General features: G+C 37.0%; 1 protein-coding gene across 19 annotated transcripts in view; it reads left to right on the top strand.

Moving 5' to 3' along the window:
• PROM1 (prominin 1) overlaps positions 1–23,368 on the top strand; it is a 61,813-nt gene that overhangs the window by 30,785 nt on the left and 7,660 nt on the right. For 6 of the 19 annotated variants that reach the window (XM_064653171.1, XM_064653176.1, XM_064653185.1 and 3 more), the window contains 17 exons: positions 2,543–2,663; positions 5,383–5,446; positions 7,718–7,807; positions 8,484–8,507; positions 9,151–9,368; positions 9,786–9,860; positions 11,013–11,085; positions 12,785–12,944; positions 14,920–15,072; positions 15,894–16,017; positions 16,431–16,534; positions 16,975–17,059; positions 18,033–18,179; positions 18,451–18,522; positions 20,983–21,075; positions 21,798–21,815; positions 22,145–22,198. In XM_064653171.1, the coding sequence (XP_064509241.1) occupies positions 2,543–2,663; positions 5,383–5,446; positions 7,718–7,807; positions 8,484–8,507; positions 9,151–9,368; positions 9,786–9,860; positions 11,013–11,085; positions 12,785–12,944; positions 14,920–15,072; positions 15,894–16,017; positions 16,431–16,534; positions 16,975–17,059; positions 18,033–18,179; positions 18,451–18,522; positions 20,983–21,075; positions 21,798–21,815; positions 22,145–22,198 (1,675 nt within the window). The remainder of the gene's footprint in view (positions 1–2,542; positions 2,664–5,382; positions 5,447–7,717; positions 7,808–8,483; positions 8,508–9,150; positions 9,369–9,785; positions 9,861–11,012; positions 11,086–12,784; positions 12,945–14,919; positions 15,073–15,893; positions 16,018–16,430; positions 16,535–16,974; positions 17,060–18,032; positions 18,180–18,450; positions 18,523–20,982; positions 21,076–21,797; positions 21,816–22,144; positions 22,199–23,368) is intronic. The other 13 variants (XM_064653181.1, XM_064653182.1, XM_064653187.1 and 10 more) reach the window with 6 other exon arrangements.

Here is a 23,368-nt window from a genome sequence, read left to right on the forward strand (position 1 = left end):
CCTGACAGGAAACTTGAATGTGGAATATTGGACTCCTGAAGAATTGTTTAAACAATTCTCTAATCTGTTACAGAAAAAGCATATCATTTTCATTCTTGCTTTATGACAGAAGCATGTCCTTTTTATTCCTGCTTTATGACCTTCTCTTTGCAGCTGCTTATTGAATGTTGACTCACGGCTCAGTTACATAGTAAATAGATTTTTCCTCTCTCCTGTTGTGTGTTTGTTTACATTCGCAATTGTTCTGAGCGCCTTGAAGTATCTCCTCTATCTTGTTTCTTCCCATTTAGGAAGCTAAAGAGAAAGATGATCATGCTGGAGTCTTACAAAGCGCTGTTTTGTGAGCTCCCAATTGACCTTTCTGTTCTGTGAACATAGCACTGAAAGGACACATAAACGCTGGTTGTCTAAAGAATGAGGATGTGGTTATAAACCCTGAGCCTCAGAGCGGTACACAAACGTTTGCTTTTCCTGATAGCTTGAGATACTTTTTCTTATTAACAAAGAAAAAAAAAAGCTTTTGATAGCAATTGCCATCACAGTCGAGTTAAATAAAATAGTGTATATGTCCAAAATTAAACCGCTTACTTCTGCTTGTCATAGAATCACAGGATGGTGTAAGTTTTAAGTTACTGAGTTCCTCGGTATTTATGCATTTTGGATTCTCATTCCTTGGGTGGTAGCTGATATTATGGCTGCTTGAGTGTTGGTCATAGTGGAAAAAAATATGCCATTTGCTGTAGGTTAAGTAAATACGAAGATAAGTGTGTATGTCCCTTTGTTCCTTAGTGATTTCTGGGAGGTTCATTAATATTCAGTTTTGAAGACATGGCTATATATTTTGGGTAGAGAAGCAACCTCTTTATGTAAAACTCTGTCATCCTGTTCTGGATGTTTTTGGATATTGAGAAAAATATTAGTGAAGGGATCCTAACAGACCTGCACCTGTAGCATGCTCTGAAATTAGAATTTTTCTTTTGAGAGTATTGTCAGAGCAGCAGAAATTCTTATAGTTGAGATCAGTTTTACCAGGAGAACAAGCCTTTACATTTGTTTGGGAAAACTAAAATAGGAAAAGCAAAATAAAGATGAAGGCTTGATTTTGATTCACTGAAGAAGGAGATGAGCATCATGAGTCAGGGTGTTTGCTCTCCTATCTTGCCAGGATACACGTCATTTTAGGTACCTATTTGCTCTCCACCATTTCATTTATGTGGCTGTATTATGGCTTTTTTTGAATGCACATTCTTTGGAGCAAAAGTTGTACTTTCCATCTATCTTCTTCCCCATAGGGAGCCTGGTATAGGGTTTTCTTGAAGTCTTATTTACAAATACTAGTATCTGGGTCCCCTTGACACTCCAACTTAATGTTTGACAGTCTGGAAAGAGTATGGTACCATTTGTGTCAGTGATTCCCTTCTCCTGTGTTTGGATGTCCATAATGGCTTTTCAGGGTACTACCTCTCTAGTATTGAGCTGTTTTATTCACCACAAAGTGAGAGATTTAACAAATATGCCAAACAGAAATTGCCTGTAACGCACCTGACTGCAGCCTCAGGGCAGTGTCCGCCCTTTGGGGATGTATCCTGCCTCTGGTGAGTGGATCTCTGCTGTCTACTGGAAAGTTAATGGTTAACCCATCAAGTGGGTTTGTAGTCATCTTGATTCTGAGGCTGTTAACACTCTGGTGGTTACTCTTGACCTTTCTGGTACTTGTCTGAAAGGTTAAGTGTTCTGAATGTGAGATGTTAAAAACCAAAAGTCATCCTGTTTAAGTCTATTTTACACCTAAGCTAAACAAAAAGCTAAGGATCATGTATGCTAATAGAGCTTCGAAGACTCTCACGGGGCCTTTAATTGCCTTTTTACTTACTGTTTGTGCAGATCTGCCATGCTGTAATTAGAATTTTACAGTAGGGAGTGATCAAATAGAAAATAGCAGCAGTGCTGACTGGAAGTCTAGCTCACTTTCCACCTTTTGTTTCAGTATCAGGAAATGCTTATGTATTATTTTAGCATTATTAGGGACTATCCATATGCTTTTGGAAAATCCGTGTAATTATGTAAATAAATTGTGCCATTTTGCATAAATCTTGCTGCTGAAGTTATCAAATGAAAAATACTCTTTTTCACAGTTAACTTATGAGCATTTGTTTATAGCTGTGTCAAGGTTAATGATACCTGTAAAAGAGCCTAGCATTTCTAAGTCTCATTACAATTTACCTAGGCTATCCACATTTTCTGACAGTACCCATGCTAATGGATTAGTTTGTACATAAATAACTTCTGAAGTCTTTGGGTTAACATCACTTTTCATTTGTTTTTTTGAATTAGTAATACAATATTGGCCCTTATAGCTCATTCCTCAACTCTATCTGATGGTGCATGTGAGAACCTCTAGTAAGAAAAAGAATGTGTAAATTTATGGAGACCTTTCTTTTGATAATGTTGACTTTTTTTGCTATAATTTTTTCGTTCTGTTTAATGTTAGAATATGCATTTACAGTAACAAAGAAATATCTGTTATCTATATTTTTTGTAGTGTTGGAGTGCTCTGTGCATATGCTGCCAACCAGCATTTAACTAACCAAGTCCGAGGAGCAAAGAAACTGGTTAACAGTAATTTTAAAGATCTGAAAATATTCCTTAACGACACTCCAGCGGTAAAGAATTTTTTCTTTATGGGGAATGAGGGTGGGAGGGAATATGTGTAAATAAGAAATTTTGCAGAAAGTAATTTTTTCTTTCTATTTGGTTTAAATCACACCTGCAGTATTTTGTTTATTCTTTGTGTGTCAATCTCAGTAAATAGAATAAATGATGCAAGGGAAGATATTTTCACACGGTAGTAAGTGTTTGGGAGTTATCCTGATGAATCAGCATTCTTTGAACATCTTCTGAGCTGTACTCTGGGAGTATGCTGCTATGATGCTTGTAGGCCCTTTTCCTCCTACTGAACTAGTGTAGATCACTAGCAGAAGTTAAATAATTTGGAAAAATAAGGTTTTAAAAGGAATACATACAAAAATATGTATTACATGTAAACTTGGATTCCCTGTTGCTCTTTCCTGTTTCCTTGTGTTTTGGACTTAGTTGTATGTGCTCTGGGACTGAGTCACAATAGCTTTTTTCCCAGGAATATTTTTGACTGTTTTTTCTTTAAACCAGAGTCATACTCTACCATACTGAACAGGAAAGATTCCTTCCTTTCAGACTTGCCTTAGAATCCCATAAGCAGTCCTCTGCATATCTTGTTTTGTATTGAAAGAAAAAAAGAAATGCTAGTGCGGAAGGCTTGTAAAGAATGTAGTTTCAATTCTTTGTGAATTTGTAGGAGACAAAAAAGTCCGACAGCTCTATTGCCTTGGCTTTCATTAATTTTAATTATTTGAATTTAATTTTATTAATCTGTTTTACTTCCATGAAATTAGAAATAGGTGGAATTCACACAATTATGTGGAATCCACAAGTGTGGTAGCATTCCAGTCACAGTAACTCTGGGCTGTTTTTTTGGTTTTTTTTTTTGCTGGCCAGAGCTGTATGAGAACAGGAGACATCTGGGGGGTGCCATAAAATGTTTTCCTATCTGAAGATGTTCCCTATACAACTGTTTGTTTGCATGTGGTGCTCTGACAGACCAGTGGTGGAGGTACATGGCAGGAATTGAAGGTCATGCCAATAACCCCAATAACCCCTCTTGAAACAGGGTGCCTTTTGTCAGTCTGGAGCTGACACTGGGCACAGAAGGATTCATCCAATCATATCAGAAACCACCAGAGTCCCTTTGACAGCACACTGAGTGCTGGCAGTGGGAAATGTCAGAGGAGAAAATCTGTTATGAAGAAGTAACTTGTCTTGATAGAGAAAAAAATAAGCACTGTCTAAAAAGTTAATAAAAATGCTGAATTATTAAATTTAAAAGTGTCAGGACTTGGAACACTTGTGCCAGAGGTTACTCAAAGTCTCACTTAGCACTTTTTTCAGTTTCAAAACAGGATTATTGCTTTCTATTTTTTTAGACTTGGAGCTGATGCAGTCATCAGCTGTATCTTCTAAGTCATTTCGTCAGACAAGGTGCATGAGTATCATGTAGACACACATATTTGTAAGAATTTCTTGGGGAAATGAGAAATGCTTCAGTTCTAGAATCCTACCAATTGGCTATAAAGCTCTGAAATGCAAATTGCTGCCTTTGACTCATCAGTATGAGGTATGTACAGCATGTAAGAGGATTTGAAAAAGTCCTGTGTTAGGAGTTCAAGTCACAGAAGATTTGCAGACTGTGAGTATTGAGTGATAACACTATTAGTGATAGAGAATCCCCTTTTGTCTGTGACATTGCTGGAGACAATGCAAAACCTGTAGTCCTGCAAAATTTTAGCCCTTAGGTTAGCCTAGGTCAACAAAGCAAACAAATAAACAAAAATATACCTACAGCCTTCTTAGTAAGAAACAAATATTTTTTCCTGTTTTACAAAAAGAGAGTCTGCTTCATACTTTGTAATTTAATGACGTCCACTGCTGTATCATCAATAGGTTGTTTTGAGGGTGGTTTTTTGGTCTTTTTTTTCTTTATTTCACAGAGACTACAAGCCATGTACGCTTTGGTACATATTTGAGTCATGCTTAAAATTGAAACCCCATTTGTCAAGTATGTTAACCTTTACACCACTCTAACTCGCTTGGGGTAGAATTCATAATGCATTATTTTAAGCATGCAGAAATGAATGAAGGTTATTTAATGTCTTTTCAAAATTAGTATAAGCTTTCCACTTGGGATGGTTCTTTGATAACCTTTTGTCCAACCCAGTATCTGGGGATAACTAAGTTACTGGTTTATATTGTTACGATGTCTTTGGTAGAGCTCAAGTTGAGACCAAATCCTCTTGAAGGTGAGGAAAACTATTTGCATTAAGACAGAGCAGCTGTCTCCTTTCTGCAAGAGAAGCTCTGAGAGGCTGTCCAGACACAAGCCAGTGTGGTTGGTGAATTGCTTCAAAATTACCACTGCATCAGTACCTCACGTTTCTCCGTGAAGGAGAAACTAATGCCACGAGACAATCAAGTAACGAAATTGGAGACATGCAAAAAAACTTATTTGCCTGACTGACTCAAAGACTTCATGAGGTCACAGTTCCTTCTGCTTTTGAGCTGAATCATTTACCACAGAGAAGTTCCAGTTAAGTAGATGTCTCAATTAAACTGGTCTTTTATTATGTGCAGTTCTGCTAAGGAAATAAAATACTTAGTTAACTGAAAACAGTAGAGAGCCAGGGAGTTGGCACAAATATTTTGATTGTTTCAAGCTAACAGTTTGACACATTCAAAAGCATCACTTTTTTCCAATTCTTTTAATGTTTTTTTTAATCATCTTCTTTACAGCAAATTGACTATTTGGTGAACCAGTACAACACAGCTAAGGATAAAGCACTCTCTGACCTAAATAGTAAGTACTTTGATTTAAGGGGGGTTAGCAGCGTGTATTTAAAAGCTTCAGTAAGATAATGTAATTAGCTCATAATGCAAAGTGAAACTTTATTTATGAGAACATGGTTTTCAAACAGAAGTGCTGTTCTCAGTAGTATATGAGACCAAAATCTAAAATTGTTTTCACATAAAAAGTCTCAGAGCTGGTAATGTGTAGTATTTCCAAAATAAAGGTCTTTTATTAAATTGTTTATAGTTTTATAGTTATATAAATATACTATAAAGCTATAGTTTTATAGCATATGTTTTATAGTTCAGTAACCATGCTTAAAGCTTTTTTTGGAATATTTTTCCTCAGTTTTTAAATTGAAGCCAAATATCAGTGAACAAATATGCAAGCAGTTGTGATGGTTCCAATGAGTGAGAGAGATCTGTTTATTTTTCTTGTTGCACTTTTGTTCTCTACTCAGCTAGAAGTTGAGGCATCAGCTTATCTTCTTTCTAAAGCTGCTTAATGTATTTGCCATTTCAGAATGAGCAGTTGAAGAGCAGGAGATAAAACTTGAAGTAGAACTGCTGCACTTTCCCCTTCAGCACAGTTACAATATGAGGTGTCACCTTTTAAAGCTCTCAGTCAACAGAAACAACCAGAAAGATGATTTTTATTTTTTATTTTTATAATTTAAGCTTTGCTTTACAAAACTCACAATAGAAAGGGCCAACCATGTTCAGTGCAGATGATAATTCAAGTTGCATTTTTAGCAGATGTTAGTAAGTGCATACAGGTCTGCATTTCAGGCTGAAGGATTGTTGTTGGGATCAAACTGTGCAACTGTGGCATCATGCCAGTTATCATAAATTGACTTCTCATGCCTATAATCTATGCTTCTGTCTAGTTTAAAATGTATTTTAAAGGTAGTTTTCAATGCAGCCAACTTGGCATGCACTGAAGTTAATATGTCTTGGCTGTATGAGGGTGTACTGCACATCAAATGTGCTTGTGAAAGTAGCAGTAAAGTAGTCTTCCTGCTTAATTCCTGCAGGAACACTGGTCTAAAAAGATGTATGTAATCTTTAAATCTGTAAGAATAATAATAATAAAAAAAGATTGACATCTGCATTTCAAGTACTACCTTGAAGCTTCTCAGCCGCTTCAAACTGGAATTTCAAATTAAATGTTTATTAGTTCTCAATGCCAGTTTGTGATGTTAGTTAACGGGAACCTAGCTGGATCTGTGGTGAGAGTGATCAACAGTAAATTAAGATAGCTTTTATTTTCTAGAAATACCAGAATTAAGTGTGTGACACCGGGGTACAAGTAGGATAAACTTTTAGAGACTTGTACATGAGTTCATTTGCCCACCCTAAGGAAAAGCTGAAAAGTGTTTCTGTGTGACAGAAATTCTCATCTCAGGCCAGACATGACGGTACTAACAGTAATGAATACTTCTGTACCATGCACTATTCCCATTTCATCAAAAGCAAAAAAAACTCAAAAATGTGTTTGCTATGATCTGAAAATGCAGAGGACCCAGTGACTACCTAACGAATATGTTGCATTAAAATGCTTCACCAAACTCTGCTTGGCGTTTCTGTGTCATTTTGCTGAACTGAGGTTCCTTTCTCTTTGTAGACAGTGAGACAGGAGTGTTTGGAGGTGGGGGTGGCTATGGGTAAGGATGATGCCAGTGCTGGGAGCATCCATGCTGGATGCTCTCTGTGAGGGGGCAGGGACTGGAGACATGTGCTTAACACGCTTAAGGGATTTCAGCAGAGCTGGCTGGCAGGTCTGGGTTGTGGGTGACCTTGACATTGCTCGATACATGAGGAATGGGGGAAAGGAAAAGAATACATTTTTTTAGTTCCTCTTGCACTATTAAAACATAGCTTGAGTGAAAGAATATGCCACAAAACTCCTGTCCAGATGTTGGGCCTCTCTAACATAGATTGTGGAAAAAATCCTGTTTTGAAAAGAGTAGAAAATGCAATGAAATACATACTGTGGAGTCTGTTGAAATGTTATGTGTCTTTACCTATATGGTCAAGTGCTGCTGAATATTTTCCGCTGTATTTTGATTTACTGCTTTCATTTGTAGGCCTATACCTAGCTAAAACAGAGCTGTGTCCCTGTGTTACCTTCTGTCACTATGTTCTGACTGTCAGGCCTTAGAATAAGTTTCAATAATATAAGTACACTTTGTTATGTAAGAGTGTGACAGCACCTATGCTAAGAGGTAGTTCAAGTTGAACTAGTCGGTAATGTTTGGTTTTTTATTTCTCCATGCCACAGATGTTGGACCTGTGCTTGGAACCAGAGTTCAAGAACAGCTGGGAAAAGAAGTACGTCCTGCACTTGATGCAGCTCTGACAATGGCAGGAGGTAAAGATGTCCTTTTTTTTTGTTGCCATGGTAAAACAGGCATTATCTTTCTAGCGCACGGCATGGGATAACTTTATGCAGTACCATGAGTCAGCTCATCCTTCTACATGCCTTGATGTTTCTTTTAAACTGAGGATTTCAGATATTTTAGGGTTTATAAATATATTTAAAGGCTAAATCAAGATTTATGTGCTGTTGTTGATATTTAATTTCAGCAGTCATTGAAGAGAGATGAAATCCGATTTCCCTGCTCCAGGTTGTTGTCCCTTTCTGTTGAATATAAGGGAGACTAGGAAAACTGTCCTCTTAGAGCTGTCCATAGGTATTTGCAGGTTAGTCTTCAACAGGTCAGGGAATGAACTACAATGTCCTTGTCCTGTACACTGCCAAGCTTATTATGAGAGTGCTATCCAGCATTTCTTCATTGTATCTTTGAGTTTAGCCTTGCTCACACTTAGTTCTTTCTCCCTCTGGAGGAAATATTCCTTTATTATTTTTTCCATTTAAGGCTTGTTTTTTTCAGGAATCAGGTAGAGCTTATAGAAAAAAGGGAAAGACACCCAAGAACTTGAGTCACTTTGGTTTTGTTTTATTTTTTTTTTTTAACCATTAATTCTTTCTCATTCACTTGTCATCGTTCTCCTTTTTTGCTTTATTTCTCTTATTTGTCTTGAAGTCAAAGTGGAAAGGGCTATCAAAGGTAAAAAATACGGTAAAACCTTGTGTTGTGTGAAGTGCACTTTACTTTTGTAACTTGTTTTTTTAGTTGTGTCTGTGTGGTTCTTTGTGTACTAAACACCTGTTCAGTGTTTGGGGGTTTTTTTCATTTTGTTCTGTTTATTTGATGTGATTGGGATAAAATCTAAAGCCAGTGCTGAATGCTTATTAATGCTTGGCTGGTGCAACATGATCTCCTTACCTTTCATCTTGCAGCTGCAGAATTTGTGATTTAGATTATAAGCAAAATACTGAAAATACTGTTTTGTGGATATGGGCTTTCTTCCAATTTCTAATGACCACATGTTAAAGTTCTTTACTGAAATCACTGAGTAAGGAGAGGTAGGGAAAAGGTGTAAAAGAGTAATCTGGGAAGTGGATGGAGTCTCAATGAAAATAGCCTGAGCGGATTCATTTCTTTGTAAGAAAGCATGAGTGATGTATTTTTATGTGCAAAAAGAACATATTCTGTGCTAGAGGGTTTTTTTGGGAGGGAGGCAGGATTATTTACATCAGTATTGTTAAGAATATCGTAGCATTTATGCATGTGCACTTTCTTTTCATATCTGTATCTATAGTCTGCTTTCTAACTAAAGTGTTTTTTAAAAAATTTCCCATCCTTGCAGCCATCAGAGAAACGAAGGAAGCACTGGAAAACGTGAGTGTCTCTGTAGAGGTTCTGCAGGAGGGAACAGAGAGGCTTCATGCAAACTTGACGGATGTTAAAACACATCTCAGCAACACCCTCAATGACTCCGCGTGCAATGCGGCTCAGGCCGCCTCAACGTGCAATATCATCAGGAATTCATTAAGTCAACTGAACGTCAATGCCAATTTTAGTGGGGTAAGAGTTTATAATAATGTTTTTCAGACTCTTAGAGCGTAATTGCCTTGAGCAAGCCCGGTAGTGTTTCTGCAGCTTAGTGGCTTGGTGTGTGCTGTCACTTGTCAGAAAAGTGACCTTCCCTTATTCTGTGTTTCTGGGTAATTCCAGTCACTGTTTTCATCTTCTCTGTAGAAGAGGATAAAATGTGTGTCAAGCAGCTATGTTAAAGTGCTGCTCTGGGCAGTGAAATAACCTGCCCTCCCAAAAATGCTGAGGTTAAGCTTTGATTTGTACAGCAGAGGTTTCAGGAGTGTGTTAGAAAGATTCTGCTACAAATCATTTTAGTTTCTTTACCCTCTCTCCTAACTGTGAAATATTTACTAAATTTTCGAGACTGCTACTTCATGTGACTCAGGCATGTTTTTTGCTTCCTAGTTGCCAGGAGTGAGCTCACAGCTTGCAAAGGTCAATGATGTCCTTAAAATAGACCTTTCTAGTCTCGTTCAAAAGGTATGTTTCTTGACAGACTTGTAAACTCTTAATTAATAATCTGGGATACTTGTGAATCACTTGTTTTCCCTTGGTTTCTCAAGCAGAATTCTTTTGTTCCCACCTCGTCCTGCTTTGTGGTGGATGTCTCTCATTATTCCATTGTTTGGCCAAGATATAATACTTGAAAACAAGAATGTAATGCTTTGTATCTCCAGGATACTACAGGTCAAAAATGTCTGTGAATTGTCAGGTTGAAAGAACAATCCTAAAAACCCAAAAAGGCAGAAACATGGATCCAATAGCATGTTCTATTTTTTGGTTCAAGCTAAAGAAATAAAAAACCCCTATGCTCTCCTGATTAGTTTTATTGTATTGAAATACTTCTTCTAAATTCCTAATGTACATACTTGACATTAAATCTGGTGTAATGGACAAAGTGTAATTACTATTAGTATTTTTGCAAGACTTTCCACAAAACACAATGATTTTCAGCTAGAAAAAAAAAATTACTTAGTTTGGGCAGTTGAAAAATTTAGGAATCTGAAAACATTTTCTAGGAATAGAGGGCACTTTCTGGAACCAAAATGTCTGCCGGCCCTTAGACCCCTGCATGCTTTTGAAGTGATCAGGCTTGCAGGGAGTAAGGATTCAAGCATCTCCTTTCTGTCCAGATAAGCTGCTCAGCTTTGTTCCCATGGCTTAGACCCTTTCTTTTGCCTTGTCACTGAAGAAAGAATCACCCCGTCTTTAGAGGCAGTTGGATTTCATTGTTTGTAACATGCATTTCATGTTTGGAAGGCATAGACTTGGAAAGGGGAGGCGTTTGGCTGGCACACAGTAACTCCTTTCACCTACTGAATTTTCATATGTGCATTCTTGATCTGACAGGCAACAAAGTTTGAGGTCATTGTAACTGATTCATGTATATTTAAATTTAGCTTTTTTTTTTCCAAGGAATATTCTGAAGAGCAAACTGAATCTGAAATATACTTAGAGTTCCTATTTTACTTTCGTCTTTTCTAATGTGTAGTGATAAAAATGTATTTTTCATAGTTTTATCACATACATTTTCGTATATGTATACTTTTGATCCTTGAATAAAAGGAAACAAAATTGCAAGCAATTTCACAACGAGAAACATGCTCTGATCTTTCCAACTTCTATTCTTAGGGCTATGCAGCTTTTAATGATACTCCAGACTTAGTGGTGAATCAAACCAGGAACATTTTATCAGGTGAGGACTGTCTTTTCACTTTGATTAATGTTTTTGTTTTCTTTTATTGATAATATATTTTCTTGGCTAAAGATCATTAAAAGATTAACTTCTTTTTTTTTAAATCTGGTGCTAGAAAAAAAACATAGAAGGCAACTGTGTCTTAATGAGGACCCAAAATTAAATCTAAAAATAGGCCATATGGTATATTATGGAGGTGTTTTATCTGTTAGGCTTTTTAGTCATGAGAAATCTTGGGATCCCAACATCACACTGGCACTTTATTTGGTTGAAAGGCTAATTTTCCTTGACTGATGTGTTTATGACATATTTAGGAGTGTGATGTTAAAAAACCTGAACCTGCCTGCAGTTGTATTAAAATGTAGTGGATGGCAAAGGGAAGGTAAAAATATGCTTTTAAGGATAATTTAAATGGCTGTCTTAATTGTTTTATTACTTGGGCTTTACACTTTTTAGTCTTTGACCATACCTGTATGGTAGTATAGTGTATGTATACTAATCTGTTTTAATTTTTGTTCTTGCATTGTGGACCTGTTCTGCATTATATAAGCAGCTGTTCCTTGTAAGTTTTTCTGTTCTTTTTCTTCCCCTCCTGGGCAAAATGAAGGACAGTATAGATACGAGCATAGCATACTGTGTGAACTTGCCTAAAATGAACCAGTTTTAGAAAATCAATGTTATACTTGTCGTTAGAAAACCTAGAGCAGATTTACTCATTTTCAGTATCTGCTTCTATGTGTAAACACAGACAAGCCATGTTAATTTACCTATTTATAAATTTTTTGAGTTTGTTTGCACTAAACTGAGTTTGAGTTACAAAGCATATAAATGGGTTTACTAGAAAAAAATGCATTTATTTATAAACTTTTAAAAAAGAATTATTTGTTACCTGGTTGATTTGAAGAGTAAACATCAAAACAGATGATCTTGTTTGAGAATAGAAGGTGGTGTCTGCTACCAAATTGCAACCTGTAGTTATACATCCTGCTGTTCCAAGTATGTTTCAAGTTGAAAGAAGGGGGAGAGTGTAGAGAAACTGCATTTTACACATAGACAGGGTGTATAATAAGTGTATTAATCATGTGTCTGTAAATCTAAATAGCGTATATCTAAACTGTAAGTATAGGGTAGCATGTTTGTTCATTATCTGAGGGAAAAATGGATTAATTGATCATTACCTCAAGAGTGTTGCTCATTAATTGGAAAGAATTTATTTGAGTAACCTCCTTTAATACGGTCGAAAAGAACTAGTATAGATTCTCAATATAGGCAGTATAATTTCTTTCACAGTGTTGTATTCCCAAGGCATGGAGTTTAAATAGATTTTGATCTTCTCCTTCATAAACTTAGTGGCTAATTGTCTTGATCAGTGTTACCATTTGCAATATTGCATGAAAAGGAAGATTTAAGCTGGCTAGATAAAAAGGTGACACATTCATTATAATGAAAGGCAAGAGGAAGAACTCTGGCTCAGCTTCTACATCTTTCATCATTAAGCTGAATGCTAAAAACAAAGTGTGTGTTTTAAAATGCCATTGTGTTACTTCAAAGCTTGATGTTTTTGTTGCCTGCTTGTCTCTTCCTCACACTTGTCTTCATGGCTTGCTTGTTACATGTGGCAAATGGCTTAATAGCATTTTATAATGCATACATGGAATGTAAATTTCCTCTATGGATCTGTAACAGTGCAATATGTATATTCTTTTAGATATCAAAAGCGTGCTGGAATCCATTGGTTCAAATATTACTACCTTCACAAAAGCGCTCCCTGTTCAGAAGATTTTAGATGATTTGATGGTATATCTTACACAGAGTGAGGCATATGTTCAAGATTATTTTCCACTAGTGGAGCAGTATGATTTCTACAGGTATGTACATGAAATAAGGCAGGAGTGAAGTGTTACCTGTTGTTAATACTTTTTAATAGTTTAGTGGTCTATAAAGGCAAGTAAACTATTAATGATGAAAACAGTGAAACAAAGATGCTATAAGGCATGCTATGTTTGTTACTGGCATTTTGGTAAAGGGCAAAAATGCAGCTAATCAACATCTGTGTGCTGTTCCACCATAGAGCAGGAGGTAGTTTCTACTCTTGGCCTTCATGTCTTTTTCAGGAAGGATAGAGGTAGGTAGATGTCAAAGATGTAACACCTAAAGGAAATCAATTGTTCTATAATGCCAGGGTGACTTTTTAGTTAGGGCTTGTTTTCACTGAGTTGCGGGTAAGTTGTGAGGGCATAGGACCACAGAGACCTTGCAGCCAATCCTTGCTATTGCACCCTTTTTACCACAGGGGAGTAGCAGGGATTCTGCCTCACACCTGTAAGTCTGTGCTCACCCGCGTCTGTCCCTGCTGGTGTAGCACTTGTCCTTGCAAATGCCTGGGTTAACTGTACATTGAGAGGAACATACTCTTTCTGTTTGAGACTTTGTGACTTACACAGTTGAGTAATCTTGTATTTTGAAGCATAAAGCTTTTTATTTCCTACCTTTGTCCAGATTTAGTCATTTCTGTCGTCAAGCTCATCAGATTCTCCCTACATTTTGTTTGACTCTTTGGTTGATTTTATAATTGATAATTGCTTTTTTCTTTGTGTCCTAATCAGTTTCACTGCTACAGACTCGTGTGTTGATGGCTTTAATGCAGTGTTAAATAAAAGTGAGCAGAAGACTGAACTTCTAGAACCTTTTTTAGAACCTTACCTTTAGCCCACTTCTTATCTGACAGTTTTTGTGGTGAGCCTTAATTTGACAAATGTATCAGTATTTTCTTTGAAGCTCACATAGCATTTAACCAAATGAATATATTGTTTTATTCTGCTACTGGAGAATATATCTCATCTAAATTGACACTTAAATGCATGTTTTTGTCTAACCTAATAATACTTCAAGTACAAATGAGAGCAACAAGCCTGTAGTTGTTTAAATTATTTTCTATGCATTCCTTTCTTAATTACAGGTGCCTTATTTGCAGTTCTTAATAAATATCCTCTTACAAATATGCCTGTCAGCATTAATGGCTTTCTTTTTATTAGCTGTGCATGTTCATTACAGTATTTCTTTTACAGAATTTTCTCTACAGAGGTACTGGGAGGAAAAAAGGGAACTTAAAAATATAAGTGACAACAGAAGAGAAAAAGAAGTGCAGAGGAAATTGGGAGAGGATTAAAGGCTAGAATGTGATATATAATGTATGAATAAATAGATGTGCTCCAGCTATGTGGACAGATAGACCTGTTGTGTAATGTATTTAATAAAAATTAAAGTTCATTTCCTATCCAAGATCTTTCTCCTCATCAAGTTCTGTTAGCTGTTCCAATCACTGAAAGCATTCCACACAATGCCTAGGTTTTTACAGCCTAAAATATAGTTATTTACAATTACAAGCCTAACACAGTGTGCACAAAGTTACTAAGCCTTGCAGTAAGAGCAGCTGTGTACTTAATGACTGATGGCCAGTCCACATTCATAAATTTCTCCATTGCTTCTTGAATAAATTACTGTTTGAACATCTGCTTCTTCTGAGTCATTGTTTGCTCCACTTGGAGCACTTCGATGCTTCAGCACAGTCCACCTGCAGAAACTGGTGTTGGGGACACCTTGTTCCTGTGGTGCCTGTTCCCCAGTCCTTCAGCAGCAGCTGCCTGTAATCCAGCAATAACCATGTTCTGGCCCAAAATACACACTAGTGTAGTGAATGCTTGTTTTTGTTGCTAGCATTTGTTGCTCAGACAGATCCACGAGTGGGCCAGTTGGGAATACAGTATTGCATGATGTTCTCTGCAGGTCTCCAGCGTGTTCTTTGCATGAAAATAACAAAAAACTTCGTCTTTTATTCCTCAGGTGGCTGGGGTGTCTCATTCTGTGCTGCATGGTGGTCCTCATTCTGGTCTTTTACTATCTTGGATTGCTATGTGGCACCTGTGGTTATGATAAACATGCTTCTCCAACAACCAGAGGCTGTATCTCCAACACTGGAGGAAACTTTCTTATGGCGTAAGTTTCACTTATATGGGAAAAATGAACTAAGTGTACCTGTAGAAAGTTGCTTTGGTTGATTTTGGAGGATGTAAAAAACAATCTGGTTTGTTACCTCTCTATATCTGCTGAGAAAAAGTAGAAATAAATATTGATCTCACATACTCGAGGGACTTGGGGATTTTGGGTTGCTCTTTCATTGAGGATCATAGCTGAAGGATAAAACTTCTGAATCTACTGTTCTAAGGTGAGTGTTTTAGCTAATGAATTTCTGTGTAAGCTGCTTTGGGAACTGGAAAAACTGGGAACAGATAATTGAAAATAAAAGTCATAGCTTTTTAGTGCACTTGAGCATTTGCTCAAAATTAAAAAGCCATGCGAGGAGACCAGAGACACTTGATTTTCTCAGAGCATTTCAGAAGGTTTGGGGTTGAAAAGTGCCTAGTAGTGGATTAATGTTGTTTCTGCTGGCTGCAGGAGAAGATTGCACCTGAAACCTTCCTAAAACATTTTTGGGAGCACAAGGCTAAAGAGTTGAATTTAAAAAAGATTGGTTTTATGGCTCTTAAATGTAATTCTTAAAACAGTTTGCACACCCAATGCAAATGTGAGCATTTTAGATGCACTTTAGCTGAAGACTTTACAGTGCTGAAACATTTGTTTCAGAGGACAAGAACATATTTGGAAAACAGAAGTATTTCAACTGTCTATCAGTTTTCCTATCTCTGTTATAACTCCTAACTGTTGGCCTCACTGTTGCCCCAAGTGTGTGTCTCTGTGCGTGTGTGTATAAAATGTTCTTAAAAAGCAAAAACTTATTCAACTTATTTCTTTTTCAGAGGAGTTGGATTCAGTTTTCTTTTCTCCTGGGTGCTGATGACTGTAGTGGTGCTCACTTTTGTCACAGGTGGAAATGTAGAAAAACTGGTCTGTGAGCCCTTTGAAGATAAAAATTTATTCAAGGTGAAGTTATTCATGTTATTAAAAAATTATTAGGATCCCAGTGAGTCCCAATGGTCTTGTTAGCTCTGTATGGCATATTATTTTTTATAGGACACTTTAAGTGAGTTTGGATCTGGTTTTACTTTCTCCTTACACACCAAATAGAGACATTCATCCTTTCTTGGTTTAATTTGCTTTGCAGTGTAAGTACTGCATGCCTGTCTTCCTTTGGAGACAGATTTTTCTGATTCAGCTTTCCTCAGTGATGGGAAGCTTTAATATTCACTTTCTGCACCAGAGTTTGAATTTGCTGTTATTATATTTTCATTTGTGGGTGATAAGCTTAGATGTGGGTATGTGTCAAAAGACCACATATGAACAAGTACATGAAGAAACTTGGAATTATAGTAATGTTACTGAATTTTGTCTTCTAGGTTTTGGATACACCTTACTTACTAAATCAGCAATGGAAAAACTATCTTGCTGGCATCCTCTTTAAAAACCCAAATGTTAACTTGACTTTTGAAAAAGTGTACAGGTATTAAAATTATGATTAAGATTTAATTCATTTCATATTTAATTCACTTTTAGTTCATTCATTTTACACATACTGATTTGGTGGTATCTTCCATGCTTCGTTTTCCAGGCACATCCAAAAATCACACATGTTCCAGAAGACATTCTGATTTTCTAGTGAATCACTAGCAAAAGCAATTTTCTCCCATATATGAGTTATTAGAGGTAGTCCTAGCATAATATTGTATGGTGATACTGGTCAAACTCTTTGATAAAATATTTTGCATCTTTGAGACAACTGTTAATTACTTTTCTTGTAGTCTTAGCTTCAAAAAATATAGCCAGTATTTTTTTTCTAAAGGATTGATTTTCTTAGAATAAGAAAAAAATCATTAATCATTCTTTTAATACTTGGTCCTCCAGGTGGTTTTTAGGCTGATCTGTGTATTTGTGTTTTTTTAGTGATTGCAAGGAAAACAAAGGAATTTATACTTCCCTTCACCTGGAATACCTGTTCAATATCAATGAGTTTCTAAATATTAGTATGGTAAGTAAAGAAACTATGAGTGAGTGCATGATTGTTTCTGAGGGACGTTTGCTCTCAAAACATTGTACAGTGTGTCCTGGTTTTACGAGGTTTTTGGTTTTATATACAAAACATCCTTCAAGGAGTCAAGAACTGTCCAAGCTAATCTGAAAAAAGAAGTCTAGTTACAAATAAGATGATTTTTACCAGTCTTAGTGGTCCATGTGCTTTTTTTATGGGTGCTGATAATAATGTTGGTTTTAACTTTGAAGCTTGCATAGAAGGAAGGTTGAAGTCTGGTGTCTTCCAAAGGCTGCTTATGGTGTTTTAATGACAGTCTTCTTTTTATGTAAATGCCTTTCTTGGTGCGTTCTCTTCTGATTACAGTCAGATTTGTGTTGATCTAGGATATGATATACTGTGGTCTTAAGAATGGTTGGAAGGGGTTGGGATTAAATAATCTTTTCAGTTAAGCTCTAATAATCCATGACTTCACTGTCATTACATGACTGTAGTAATTTTGGGGTTGCCTGTAGTCCCTGTCTTCATTACAGCAGCCCCTCAAGGATACATGTTCTGTACTGCCAGACACTGAACCCACACTTAACAGAGTCCCTGTCCCAAATAATGTTCTTAAGGATAACTTTTCCTGGAGGGATGTTAGTCTCTCTCTTACGAGGGACTAGCATTTATTCAGGGAAACCTGCTTAAAACAGAACAGAAGGCAAGTAATTCATTGGTATGAAAGAGGCATAGGTAGGTTAGAACTTGGCATGATGGGCACTGTGGATACTGCAGGGAAGGGAAGAACATTACCACCAACATTACCTGGTGGATTAAAGTTAATTAAATTAAACTGATGTAAGCAAAAGTCAGTGCATGCTTCTCTGTGGAAATGAGTCATCACCAAAAGCAAGATGCTTTGGGCAGGGGCTATAGCAGAATATGAACTGGTTGCAAACTACTTTTATGCTTTCTTTTGTTTCCCTCTCAGTATACAGAAGATGTGGCACTTAAAATTGAACATATTCAGATAAACCTCAGCAAAATCATTCTGCTGGATGAAATTGGGAAGGAGAATCTTCTGAATTTCAGCTCTTCAGGAATAGATGGGATAGACTTTTCAGCATATTTGACAGAGGTGAGACTGTAGTCAACCAGAGACATGACTGGGACAAAGTATAAAATGAAATATTTCTTTACCTATGGGCAAAACAGAAAAATCTGCTTTTGTGTGAAAGGCCATATTTTGAAGGATAATAGAAGTTGGGGAAAAAAAGCACTTCAGAAGTTAAGGTCAGTAAATCTTTAAAGAAATAAAGAGTAAACAGAGTAGGTAGTATAGTTAAGTACAAACTGTGTAAATGCAATAACAACACACTCCTTTTCTCACTGTTCACATCTTGTTTCAGATCAATAAAAGTGTTACCAAGGTTGATCTTCTCTCCTTTGCTAATGACTTAGAAGCAAGAGCAGACCAGCTGGTAAGTTTAATTCAATAATAAAATAATACATAAAATGTATCATTTTTATATCATATAAGTATAAATACATGGCAAAGTAGACTTTCTGTGGGAGAATTCTTGTGCTTTAGACACTTACATACATTGTGCACTGTCATGTAAGGAAAAACTTTCTAGAACAGTGTTTCCTATGAGTTGTATTTTAGATGTTGCTAATTATTGATTTTTGTATGCTGTTGTGCAGTTTCTGCTTTGGAAGTCTGTTTTCTTAAATTGCACTGTTTGCTTAAGAACTGAGGGGAATACTCCATTTCAGTATTTCCTGTTATGCTCTCTACATTTTCAGGTCCGAGATAGAAGAAAAATGGGTTAGATCATGATGGAAAAGATGGTTTGAATTAATTTTCTTTCAGTTAGTGAGCGGAAGACTTTGCAATTAGTGATGATATTTATACTGTGGCAGCTCATAAGAGCTCTAGTCAGAACTGGGGCTGCATTGTTGAGGGAGAATGCACAAAAGAAACCCTGTCTTCTCTGAAGGGGTTTTTGAAAGCAGACACATGGAGAATGGTCAGAGGGTACTGCTACAACATTTCCCACAAATGAATCAGTCTGCAAGTGGCACAGATCCATGTTAATGGTTAGTGACTATTCAGTTGATACGTTTGTATGCATGTCAAGGTCGTTTTGTGCTCATTTTTCAAAATTAAAGTCATGGTTTGGACACTGGCCCCAGACAGATTCCTGCTTGCAATGTAGGAGGAAGAGTTACACTGCACACATACTACAATTGGTTGGATCACTAAGGGACACAGCAGAGGGAGATCACGTTGTTTGGAATTTATCAGATATCCATCCGTCCTTCCTCCAGGGAAAGGAGGGCACCAGTGGAAGCCCCTGCTTTGTTTACTTCAGCTTTTTGCATAATTTGTGCACACCTGTTGCTGGGTTTGGTTTTTTGGTGGGTTTTTTGGTGGTTTTTTTTGTTGTTGTTGTTGGTTGGGGCTTTTTTCTGCTTCATGTGCACTTGTGTCAAGGTCAGCTGCTCCTGGAGTTTTCCTGTATTGTAGTTAGCAAGTTCTCCAAGCACCATGGGTGAGCTGCACATTGCCTGCTTACCCATGTAGGTTGCCTGCTAACTTGGGCACATACCAGTATCTTTGGCCACACTTTACTTCAATTTCCAGTTTTCACTGTGCCATTTGGAAGGTTATACAGGTGAGGTGGTTTTGTTGTTGATTTGGGGCTATTTTACAAGTGAAAGCTGGAGTTCTTCAAACATGTTAACATCGAGTTGCCCCTGAGATATGTTCTGCATAGTTTCATAAAGGAAAATATATTGTCCTGGTAGACTGTTTTGATTATTTTTTATAGTAGTAGAATCTTAAGGAAGCAATAGAATTGAGAATAGATCAGACAGAGTAATTTCTTCATATAAAAGACAAATGCAGTAGTAAATGTGTTCACTATAACAGTGTATGTTTTTATTTCTTCCTTGTGATGCTATTTAATGTAATCTATGAAATGTCTAAAAAAAGCCCAAAACCACAGCAATACAATGTATTACAGACATTAGATTATTAAAAAATGATACTGGTTTCCACGGATATTTTATAATCCCACTTTGTTATTAGTGATAGATCTTAGAGTAATCAATTAAAAAAATAAACTAAAAACTTTTGGAATTCATGCTTACATGAACATTTCCCAGGAAGGAAACACATCTCTGAGCATTGAGGTCTGCCATTATTACACTTCCAAAGTTAACAGTGTGTATTTGGTGTATATGCAAGGAGCCAAGTGGTTTTGCCACCAAAAGGAAATGGAAAATAGATTTATTTCTGGGAGTAAAATGAAATTTTTAGGGTTTTGCATTGAGCATGAGCTCCAGACAGGCATTTGGACTTGAAAATCAGGGCATGAACTCAAATCTTCTGACTGAAAGGCAGGAGCCACAGAAATGGAAAATACCCTTCACAGGCATCTTTCCAAGTTGCTGGCTGAAAATATCTATATTTCTGTGCCTCTCAGAAAGCAGAGGATGCCTCAGGGTGATGTCCACATTGCCAAAACAGAAGCAAGTACCCATGACTGAGAGATGCTCGTCCCAGCTGGGGCGCAGTGCTGCGGGGTTCTTGCAGTGAGGTCTGGCTTGTGGCAACTGCTAGGGAGGTGTGCTCACTCTTCTGTATTTAAAATTACTTAGTGCACCATGTGAAAATTCCCTTCAGTTAAATCTGTGCTGATAATGTTGTAGCCAGAAAAGCAAGGTGATATATCTGGTTTGGTTGTTGAGGCTTGAATTATTAATACAGTGATTATTTTCCCCTCCTTGTGTTGAGGAATTCAGTTTGCCATATCCCATTTTTAGCATGAGCTGTTCTGGAGTGGATGGGTATAATGTGCAACTTTCTTTGGTTTTTGCTTTGTTGGGAAGCTTTGAGATTACTGAACAATACTGCATAATTGCATTTTTTGCAGCCAAAAGGAGCACTGGAAAATGCCTTAAAAGGACACGCAAACAGCATTCGGATGATTCATAACCAGCAAGTTGTTCCACTAGAGCAAGCTATGGTAAAAACATGAAAGTAATATTGAAACATTTGTAGAAAATATGAATCTTTAAATCTCTTAAATAAAGGTTAGAAAGGTGGACTTGCATTAGCACAGAGTGTGTCAGTGAAGAGTAATCTGACTAAAGTATGTGTTTAATAAATAGTTTTCCTACTTGTAATACTACTGTTTTATAATACTGTTTAAAATCATGACCTTTTTCTTCACTATTTCTTTCTGTAGCTACTTGTGGTTATATATGAATAAAAGAGGAAGCAGGGGAGAACTTTACAAAGCTCTAACCCGAAATCACTCGTTTTCTTTTTTGCTTGCCATTTGTCTTCAGTAATAAAGGCAGTTACCACTTTCACACTTTATTTCTTGGAGTTAGCAGTCACCTAACAGAATTGGAAACTCTCGAGAGTAGCATTTAGAGCCAAAGTGGTTTTTTTATTGATGCTCTGAAAGATGTCAAAGGGCTGCTTCTGCCTGATTTTGCCAAACATGGATTTGTATAGTATCAAGCTGTGAATCTCCTACCTGCTTGATGTTGCTTCTTCCTCTACATAACATGAAGACCTTTAATTTATCCTGGCATCTGATACAGTATTTCTGCCCCTATCAAAGCTGACTTGTAGAAAAACATTAGGTCTTCTGGTCCACAATGATTCTATGCTGTTCTTTCCTAATTAACTCCTAATTATTTTCATCTCTTTTTTCTTTTACAAAAACTGACTGTCAAGAAATATGTTAAAGCTAGGGTAAGTGCTTTTTCCCTTCAGAAACTGCACAATATAGAATTCTCTGAACACTTGGTTCTGATTTTAACTGTTCTGTCCTCCCTCCAGCTAAATCTTACTGAGTTTGTTGGATCTAACTCTAGTTAAGTCAGTGCTGTTGGCGAAATACTGATTAAACCCACAGTGTATTCATTTTAATGCAGTTGTTACTGCATTATACATAGTGTGATACTTAGTATTAATAACAAAATAATCTATAGAAGATCAAAGTATTAATATAACATTAAACCAGGTGTGCTCATACCTGTAGTAATGACTTGAAGCTTTTTTTCTCCCCTCTTTTCCAATAGAGCACTTTAAACCAGAGCATTAGGTTACTGAAGAAAACATCATCTGAACTTATGGTAAGCTTCTCTTTCTGGCAGCAGGAACATTTTTGTGTTTTAAATCCTTTCGCCACATATGCAGGGCATATATTTTCAGTGCAGTTTTCTTCTATTTACAGCTGTTCTGTTACTGCGAGAGATTGTAATGTATTGAGGTAGTAACAAGGAGTTAGATATCTCTTCTGCACAAAAAGGGGAAAACGATGAATGGTTGAGGTGTTTTTTGGAGAATGAATTGTAAACTGAGTTGTCACATGATAAAATAGGCTTCAGTACAGTTCTGTATAGTGTGCTTATTCATTTTCCTCAAAATGTAGGTTTATTGTTTTTCTAGAATCCTTGACTGCAAAACTTGGGGGGAACGACCAAGAAACAAGATGCAAGAGTACAACTGACAAGAGAGAGCTTTGTGATTCACATCCTTAACCACCTCTTGTTCCATGTTCAGCTCCCACTGGGCTCTCTTTCATTAGATGGTACTTGTTAACTCCCTGCTCCTGCAGCAGCATCCTCACTGTGGGAACCTGGATCTGTATAGAGGCTTCCCCAGGGCAGCCCAGGTTTCCTCTCTAGGTAGCAACTGCTGCCTGCATCACAGTGAGACCAGCTGGCTCCATGCTCTGCCAGAGAGTGAGGCCAACAGGACAGTTACTTTTCTGGCAGCAAAGCTTTCTGTTGCCACCAGCCTGCCTTGGCTCTGGTAGCAAGAATCTAGGCACATTAACATGGTCATAGTTACAACAGCTTTGTGGGTCATACCTACCTCAGTGATTCCCATTGCAGTTTTCACCCATCCACAGCAGCAGACCAGTTAGATGTCTTTTAGAGTCTGTGATTTGAGTCTGGGTGGGGAGGTAAGAAACCATAAAATAAAGTGTTGATAAGAAAGGGATCATGTTTGACATCTCTACATTTTCAGACTCTATGTGCACTGTTCTTTGTGTGTGTTCTTTGAAAGACTTTATGGGGTTGTACATATATTGAAAAAGCATCTCAATCCTTTTGGTTATTGAATAGGGGCATATTCTGGCTGTATAGAATCCTACTGTAGTCATCAAGAGTTGTGATAGTATATGGCCCAATGTTTTCTTCCTGTGCACCATGTGTGTCTGTAGTGCATATACAGGCATTGATGTAACTATTTCTACACTTAAAGAAAAGAAAGAGAGTGGAAGATAAAACAGATCC

This window comes from Pseudopipra pipra, chromosome 4 (genome assembly GCF_036250125.1).
Source record: "Pseudopipra pipra isolate bDixPip1 chromosome 4, bDixPip1.hap1, whole genome shotgun sequence".
Classification (NCBI taxonomy): Eukaryota; Metazoa; Chordata; class Aves; order Passeriformes; family Pipridae; genus Pseudopipra; species Pseudopipra pipra.